Source organism: Fulmarus glacialis, unplaced genomic scaffold (genome assembly GCF_000690835.1).
Source record: "Fulmarus glacialis isolate BGI_N327 unplaced genomic scaffold, ASM69083v1 scaffold26060, whole genome shotgun sequence".
Lineage (NCBI taxonomy): Eukaryota > Metazoa > Chordata > Aves > Procellariiformes > Procellariidae > Fulmarus > Fulmarus glacialis.
In genome coordinates this window covers 1-9,123 of record NW_009186169.1, presented here as the reverse complement: position 1 = coordinate 9,123, position 9,123 = coordinate 1, and the positions used below count along the sequence as shown (strand labels likewise).

Here is a 9,123-nt window from a genome sequence, read left to right as displayed (position 1 = left end):
CGCCGACAGCCCAGGGGCTGAAGTCCCTGCACATCCTCCTGCGGCCTTTTGACTTGGGTTTTGTAACAGGTTTTCTTCCCCCCGTCTCTCCCTGAGTGCTGCGGGTGGTGGTTCCTGGATGGACTTTTATCAGCACTGTTGAAACGGTGCTTTGCTGGCAGCTCTGGGCAAAGTCCCCGCAGGGGCGGAAGGAGAGGTGGGAGCCCGGCTGGCGTGGGGATGGAGGGCGGGCAAGCTGGGGGATGGCCTCACCCCCGGCAATCCACTCGTGCAATGAGCTGGGGCTCCCTGTGGTCCACCCACCCCTTCCCTGCCCCGGTCGGTGTGTCTTGGGCAAAAGGGTCACCGCAGCCTGGCCCCGTGCCTGCTGGTGGCAGGTTGCCCGGCGGGACGTCTGGCTGGGGCCACCACAGTTGCTGGGAGCAAGAGGTCGTGTGCTGGATGTTCAGGCACCTTCCTGATGTCAGGACTTGGGGTTTTTTTCTGTCCATGAGGCCCTTTGAGACTGCTTTAGCCTCGGGGTGGGATGGGGATGCTTGGCCCTGGCTTGCCCCTGGTGTTACCCCACCCCAAACGGGCTGCTCCTGCCTGCCGCAGGCATGGAGGGAGCTGGGAAGCTCCTCAGTTATCTCCTCGATGGGGAGCCGTGCTCTCCAGCCTAGGTCACCCCAGCCTGGCCCGATGCCTGGCTTCTGCCTTGGACGGAAGCCCAAGGAGCTGTTTGGATAAATGGGAAGATACGGGGTCACATCTTAAAGATGCTGAGGTCGGGGGCCATCATCTCCAGCACGTGTCCAGAGCCACAGCCACTGCTGTGCACAGCTGGCCAGGCTCGTGGCCAGGGCTGCAAGTGCCGGGGCCATGGTAGGAGCAACCTGCTGAGGAAGTGGGACTCGGGGCCATCTTCTCAATGGCTGTTTCCTTCCCCCACAGAGCTCCCGGAGGATTGCCACCAGCTCTTCCTGGCCGGGCAGCAAAGCAGCGGCATTTTCCAGGTGCAGCCTGCAGGGTCTCAGCCCTTCAGAGTCTACTGTGACATGACCACAGGTAAAGCAGTGGAGATGTCCCACAGCGTTTTGCATGGTGGTCTTGCAAATGATAACCTCAAATGACCATGTTTTCCCTGCCGGCAGAAGGTGGCTGGACAGTGATCCAGAGGCGCACAGATGGCTCTGTGGACTTTGACCAGCTTTGGGATGCCTACAAAAATGGCTTTGGAGACCTTCGTGGTAGGTGGATGATGGTGTCTATCTTCTTATCGGGGGATAAGTGATATCTTAGCACAAGTTATTCCCCCTTGATGGTCCCTGGAGATCTCTGTATGCTGCAGCACAGCATTGGGCTGAGGAGTGGGGGACACTGCTTGCAGAGCAAGAGTCCTTGGTCTTCCTGACTTGTTCTGCAGGTGCCAGACAGCATTTCAAATGCTGCAGTGTCCTGGGTTGTCCCTGTTTGTCTTTGGAGCCTGTTAACATGTCTGCTTTGCACAGCATGTTTGTGTCCCTGCAGCCAATGCAATGTGTCTTGTTTCAGGTGACTTCTGGCTGGGCCTGGAGAAGATACATTACCTTGTCCAGGAGGGAAGATACGATCTCCTGATTGAGTTGGAAGACTGGGAGGGAAATTCCCAGGTGGTTCAGTTTGTCTTCAACCTTGGTGATGAGAGCACAGCCTACACGCTCAACCTGCTGGGGCCTCTGTCTGGAGAGCTGGAAAATGCTATTGGGGACTTCAGGCAGCTGCCCTTCTCCACTCGGGATCGCGACCACGACCTCAAAGCTGACACAAACTGTGCCAAACACCTTTCAGGTCAGTACAAGCTCTTCCTTCGCAGTGGTGTGCACTTTCCCTTCAGCCCTCCGCTGTCTGGTGGTGGCTGTGAGTGGGACAGTGCCCCTTTGGTGTTGAGCCTGGCTTGTCCCCTGCTTTCCCAGGAAAGCTGCATCCTTGTGAGGAGCTGTGCAGGGAACCAGGAGGGAAGCTGAAACCAGGAGGGGTTCATGATTCAGGTCTTGGCCCGGGTCTGTCTTCGTAACAGCTTTGCTGGCTGCCATCTTGATTGGAAACCTTTCAAGCGAAGCAGAGGCCAGTCCCCAGGCCTGAGATGGGGCTGCTGAAGGGTTTGAGGGGGTTTTGCATGGAAGAAAGAACAGCAGGGATTTGCAGATGCATCCTGAAGTCATACAGGATCTGTTCAAAGGTTTCCCAGTACATGGGACTCCTCCAGTGTGTACGAGGTGGTATTGTAAGGTCCCGAAGCCCTGGTAAAGCGGGGAAAATGGGGGCAGCAGCTGCCTTGAACCTGGGTTTGTTTTCTGTCTGGAAGTGCTGTGGGTTAAACCTGCCTCTGTGTTGCCTTGGTAGGTGGCTGGTGGTTCAGCACCTGTGGCCATGCCAACCTCAATGGGAAGTACTTCCGCTCCATCCCCCGCCAGAGGCACGAGCGCAAGCAGGGCATCTTCTGGAAGACATGGAAAGGGAGGTATTACCCCCTGAAGTCAACCACCATGAAAATCCAGCCCACAGCACTGGAAGCAGAGCCCTAAAGCTGCCACTTGAGACTTGACCTTCTCTGTGGAGCACAGACCTGAGCTCCATCACTTGGTGTTTACAGAAAACAAACCCACCCTCCCCAGGAAGTCCCCTGAGGAGTGTTTCTCTTGGTTAGCAGCCCTTTAGTGGCATGACACAGCTCCTTGCTATAAGTAAAACAGCTCCATGTTGCTGAAACCCCTGGATGGGAGCTCCCAAATCAGAAGAGGAGCCGCCAGCAGGGAGGTCCACATCCTGAGCATGCACAAGGGTCTTCCAACCTGCCACGTGCTGCTGCAGCAAGTTCAAGTTGTCTGGTGCTTTCTGTCCTGTCTGAACACTTCTGTGCTGGTTTTGATGAGCTGGGGCTGGGGGGAAAGGGAGTGCGTGAAGTGTTTCGCTACCCTGGACCCAAGCGTTGGGTACAGAGCCTCGCTGTGTCCTGTCTCTCACTGCTGTTCCCAAATGATGTCCTATGTATCCTCCTGTGAAAGCCCCCAGAGCCTCCTTCCCCCACTGGTGCCGTGGGGCAGTGAGCCTCGGGCAGCTCCATCTGCGCGGCCCCTATTCTGGTGACTTCAACCTGCTGAGAACATGGGTTTTGGTGGGAAGGCTGAAGGACACCCTGTGCAGAAGGGGACCTCAGGCTCACTTGGCTTCCCTGGCCCCCACGGCTTTGAAGCCCTGTATTTCTGATTGCTGGAATTTATCAGGAGCTGGGGAAACTGCTTTCAGCTCCAGGAGGTGGTGGGTGGGATCCTGCAGCTGGTTGAACAAGGGCCAGATCTGGAGGGCTGAGTCTTAAGCTCTGCCTGGAGCCTCTCAGTGTTGCTGGGGATGGTTAGGACGAGCACTAGGACAGCACAGGTACAGAGCAGTCACTGTCCCTGGGCAGGACCAGTCCTTCTGTCAGCTGTAAATCCCCCTGAAGCCTGAAGGACTGCCTTCTCCCAACAGCCTCCCTGTACTTTGCAGAGTGAATAGCACCGTCTTGCGTGCATGCCCCAAGACTTGCTCTAAAGGGCCAGGGGACAATAGGGTTTCTCTGCAAGAGCCGCACTGCCTTGTTGGGTGTGTATCTTGACGTACAGCATCACCTCTCCCTTTGGGGTGCGTGTCTGGGGTGAGCAAAACAGGTCCCCAAAAACTGTTACGGGCCAAGCTGCCATCTTGGGGCTTCCCAAGCATCCCGCCCTATTGAAGTCATATTGACTACTGTGCTAGAGCTCCTAGCTGCTAAATATTGTAAATAGTCATTTGTAGGATGTTGGATTTTGTCAATGAATTTCCTGTTTTAATTTGTTTCCATATTTAAATGCAGTGTTAATAACAATGTGGTGTAATTTATAAATGTTGATGCTGGGGAAAAAAAAAAGCAACTGTAGTTTGTGTATTTTAAACTTTTTTTTTGTACTAAAATATCTTTTCTGAAGATGTCTTTTAATAAAAACAAGCCTGTAACTGTCCCACCTGGATTATTTGCCCCTTGGTTTGCCAGTAGAAGATGTGTGGGAGCTATGTGAGGACTCTGGATTCAGAAACTTCACTTGTTGGGAGTTTGACCTGAGCAATATGCTCCATTCTGGCCTCAATTTTCAGCTGTAGCCTTATGGAGCTCTTTGAGGTAAACCCCTGCTATAACCCCCAGCAGTAGTTTTTAGTCTGTTTGAAGTTTATGGACTTCTAAATTTCTTTTCCCTCTGGAAATCAGGCCCTGGGGCAGCAAGTTTACAAGTGACAATGAGCTGGCTTTTCTTTTTCCCTGATAGCAGATGTTTGCACCAGGGAGATATTCCTTGCAGCTGGCTGGGAAACCCTGTGCCAACTCCCTGAACAAGAGCAGAGACTGAGGTCTGAATTATCTGGATGGATTAAAGTCAGAGCTGATCAGGACAAGCCCCAATAAGTAGTAGCCTTTTACCTGCTCATACCATACATGCGTAGTCATCTCCAAAAGCATTTATTGCAACTTCTGAGGAGTGATTACATATGTACAAATGAAATGAGCTGGGGATGGAGTGGGAACTTTGAAGACGATGGCAGTAAGTTCCAGCTATGCTCACAATCCCAGACATGTGGCCTCATACCGGAGCTGGAGAAAATAGTGTGCTTCTTTAGCTGGTCAAGGAAGGGGTACAAAAATTGCTCATTGCACAAGGAAGAGACAAGAGACTGCTCTGGTCCCCTAGAGCAGCTGTATAAATACCTGGTTACCTAAATGTGGCCCCAGCTCCTCTGTCTGTCCTCCTTCCCTAGGGAAAAACCTGGGGTTAATGATAGCCCCAAGCACAATTGCACGAACAGCCCATTATACCTGGCTCTGTGCTATCTATCTGCTCACTCTTGCATTCAGAAATACATTTTTAATGTTCCATTTGCTTAATTCAAAGCTTGTTTAGTCCCTGGGTGCACCAGTAGATACTGGAGTGCCCATGTTTTAGTCTGGATGCCAAAGTGATGAGGCTAAGGTGTTTTTTATGTATCACGTAGAAAGTGGTGAAGGAGCTATGCTGTATTTATTCATTGCCAGGGTTTTTTTTTGGCAGATTTGGGGTTTGCTCCCCAGTGGTACATTTGATCTTCAGCATCTACAGGAGGTGCCAGGAGGACAATGCCAGCCAGTACCAAACACTAGCCGGGGGAAGGCTAAATGCCCCAAATCTTGCCTAGCCCACGAACTACAGCTGCTGCTTTCTTCAGTGTCTTGGTCTCCCCCTGCTCTGCCATGCAAGTCTCCATGTCCCATCAGTGTCAATGCCACCCCATGCCCCCAGACCATAGATCCCATGCCAGAGCATGTGGCGTCCCGAGGCCCTTCCAAGGTCCCTCTGCAGAAGAGGCCAGTCTCGGGTCTCTGTTTTCATCTGAAATCCCCCTGGAATCCTCCAGCTCCTTCGTTTTTAACAACTACTTGAACTGCAGCTTGTCGTAACATCTGGGAGCCTGGTGAAGGATGGGGCGGCTCCCTCCAGCGACAGCGAGAAAAACGGCACCATGCGCTGCCGAATGCACAAATATCCTTCGGGTTACGAAATGCCGCTGCTCCTCAAAATAGGCCATCGCTCCTGTATGGGCCGTGATGTGCTGCGCCAGCCTGTGGCCCTGACATGGTGGTCCACCCAGGGCTTCGAGTCCTCCCAGCAAAATCTCACCGAGCAGCTGGAAAGAAGGGCTGCTGCTTGTTTTGCATGCTTGGAGGGGCTGTGCTGAAGGCGGTGATGGGGCCTGAGCTCAGCACCTGCTGGGCGGTTAAAGGCTGCGGCATCTGGACATGGTGGGACAGGGCTTTTTGGGGCCAGAAGAGCTGCGGGACAGCCTGGGGCTGTGGTCCAGCAGGGTGACAATGGGCTGGTGCGTGCCTCAATGCGGAGCTCGGACTCATCAGTAGAAGCAGATTGAACCGCAGCTGCTTTGGACCCAGGGGTTCTCTCAGAGCATCGTTAGATCAAGAAGATGTTGCACATTAGGTACCGACATCCTGACCCAGCTGCAGTTGGTGGCCCCAGAAAGCAAGGAGAGCCCCGACGCGTTGCACAGAGCCCCCTCCAAATCTAATCTGTGTCTCAATGGCAGAAACAACCACCGGGAGATCTGACAGTGTGGCCTCAAGCCCTTTTTTATACAACAGCAGAATCCAAATCGGTCTTTGCAAAGTTTGGCAAAAAGGGAAGGTGTTTGTGCATATACAGAACGGGACCAGTTCAGGTGGACGGGCTGAGCCCCCTGCACCGGTGGCACCGAGACGCTGGAGGGAGAAAGCCAAACGCATTGCCCTGAGCCTCCCACCGCCAGTGCGGCTGTCGCAGAGTACCGCAACGAAACAAAAAAGGCAAATTGGCAAACCCCGGCTTGAATCTGAAACCTGGTGCAAAGGCAAGAAACAGGAAATTAATAACAAGAGATAAATTCTCCACCACCCAGGCACCCCCCAGCCCTGCCCCTGACCCCCAGCCTCGCCAGCAAGAGTCATGCTTTCAAAGCTGTCCCTTGCTCCAAATGCCTCGGGGTGCCTGGCGGACACTGGGGCATCAGGACTCTCCCAGTCCTCCCAGTAACTTTAGCTCTTCTGCTGGGGCTCAGCAGCATCGAGCACAAGTCGAGTTTCCCGTGGACGTGTCTGGCACAACTTTGCAAGCACCTGCACCCTTACCAGGGACACCTCCCAAGCAGAATATTCTGGGCTGGCTCCCTTGAGGGTGCTCACAGACACCCAGAGGACCAGATCTCACTAAGGGGGTGGGAAGGGGAAGTCCTGGCTCAAGCATCCCAGGCAGGCAGCTACGCCCCGGGGCACTGCAGGGGCTGAGGCACCCAGGACAAGAGGCAGCATCTTGGGTGACCATTTTGAGCAAGTTTTTATCATGTAAAAAAAGAAGCAGATCCCATAGGCCTGTCTGCTTTTAAGGGTGTGTGCCCCAGCCTAGCTTAAGAAAATACCTGGGGCTTGTAGGACCTCTGCTGCCTGAGGCTTGATGGCCTGCGACCAATTCAAGATTTCCAGAAAGGGTCTGCAAACTCATTGCCCCATCAGCAACTGGTGACACATGGCTGGTTTTGGTGACACTGACACTGATTCTCCAATGCAAAACATACCATGAGCCTGGGGGACTCCTGAGGGTGAAGAACGTGGGGACTCCGGGCTCACGCTTCACTCCGCATCACCCCGGGGCAGCATCCCTCCTCTAACACCAAGTCATCATCTTCACTCCCTGCAGCCCGTGTTAAAACTCTACCCCAGGGGATTTCGGAGCTGGATGGCATTCATGAGGATACCTCTGTATCGCTCTTTAAAACTTATGGCAACAATTCCCAGGCACTGGAAGAAGAAAAGAAGAAAGTGATTTCCCTCCTTTCACCCAGCCACTCACTGGATGCGGCATTATCAGGTGTGGGAGACTCAGCATGGGTTAATTCGCCTTCCCAGGAGATTCTTCATCCAAACATGTTCCAGCTTTGTTCCTCCTGATGCTATTTAACTATTCATCGGTTGGATGCTCGACATCCCTGGGCGTGCTCTAGTCATTACTGAACTCGGCTGTTTGCTGTGGTCCTGTAGGGATACAAACAGCATCAACAGGAGAAAGTGATGACGCCTTCCTGCAGATCCTGCTTGTTAAAACTTCCTTTGGCATGGGAAGGTTTAAAAGTCCAATGCCCCATGCTGAGCACTAAAACTGCAACAAAAAGGCGAAAAGAAAGATTTCCTGCCCGCTTCTTCAGCAATTGCTGTCTGTCAGAGAGGAGCAACTGGTCCGAACCATTGCTAGGTTGGAGTTGGCATCTTCCCTAGGCCCCTGGTTCTATGAATTTTTGGCTTTCCTTCCCAGCTGCTTTCGTTGCCTGATATGCAACGGGGATGCTGCGATGCGGTTTTCCAGCATGGCAGTGGGATTGCAATGTGTTTGCAGCATGCTCTGTTTCTCACCCCATTTTCAGAGCCTGGTTCATAAAAAGAATGATTTTCATTGAGCAGGAGCTGGATATCCCTGCCGATAGATAGCTGTTAGTCTGGGTGCTGCCTCTTCACACACTCCCTCACATTTATTAGCACTTATTTTTTGGGAAATGAGACCCCTTAGAAACCACGATCCCGCCTGCCCAAGGTGTTCAGGTGTCTGGGGGAAGTCGAGGGCAGCTCAGCGCTGCACAGCTCAGAGGGTCTGAACCACCATCTCCCCCTTCCCTGACCCCGCTCACGTACTGAGCATCTCCACGGCTGGCAAAAATAAATCCAAAGCCATCTTTTTCCTCCGCACTGTCTCAGCCTTGCCCCTGTGTGATGCTGGAGACCCACTAATCCTTTAGCTGGCTAAAGGCTCCTCTGGGGAAAGTAGGGCAGACGAGCCATGGTGAACGCAGCCCAGGAAAGCGAGAAATCCGTTTAATGAGCAGAGCGAGTTTCCCTGCACATCACAGAGAGAGAAGGGAGGGAGCCGTCGTCTTCCTCGTGAGGGTTTGTCACAACCACAAACCAAACGCGTTAAACTAGCAGACGCACCGCCGGTGTGCACACGCTGCGCGGGGGCAGGTTGCGCAGGGCAAATGCTGGAAGGGAGGTCACCAGCGCAGCGGGGACATCCCTGGGCTTTCCAAGCGGCTCTTTGAGGCTGGCCCTGCAGCTTTGGCTGTGCTCGCAGGATGAATTGCCGCAGCTCTGCCACCAGGAAAGCGAAGGGCAACCTGCTCAGAGCCAACGCAGCTGCCCACGCTCCCTGGGTGGTGAAATGGCCTTTTGCTGTTATCGCTGATTCGGTCAGGAAATTGCCTCAAGCTAGGAAAAAAAAAGGGGAAATGTTTTCCTAGAACAAGTTGTGTCACCGTGCGGGGCTTTTTTTGCCAGAACAGCTTTTTCAGCTGGTATCTGGCGCAGGAAAGTGGGACCTGAGCGCTGCGTGGGGCAGCATCTGTCCCAGCGCGGGGAACAGCCTGAAAAGCAATGCAGGAGCGTGCATGGCTTTGAACTGCAGCTGAGCACCGCTTGGGGTGGTTTTAGGGAACCGCCCCCTCCACCCCGTGCCTTCTATCCCTTGGCTTCCCGTGCTGCGCTGACGCCCGGGCCGGTCCGGGCCCCCGGCACCGGGCGCGACGGCC

General features: G+C 53.7%; 1 protein-coding gene across 1 annotated transcript in view; it reads left to right on the top strand.

The window, feature by feature from the left end:
* The window catches only part of ANGPTL4 (angiopoietin-like 4), a gene marked incomplete at its 5' end in the record, with an annotated part of 7,163 nt that extends 4,447 nt beyond the window's left edge, over positions 1 to 2,716 (top strand). Inside the window, 4 exons of the mRNA XM_009587047.1 lie at positions 934 to 1,047; positions 1,134 to 1,229; positions 1,534 to 1,809; positions 2,365 to 2,716. Coding sequence (XP_009585342.1) covers positions 934 to 1,047; positions 1,134 to 1,229; positions 1,534 to 1,809; positions 2,365 to 2,546 — 668 coding nt within the window. The remainder of the gene's footprint in view (positions 1 to 933; positions 1,048 to 1,133; positions 1,230 to 1,533; positions 1,810 to 2,364) is intronic.
* Positions 2,717 to 9,123: the final 6,407 nt, after the last annotated feature.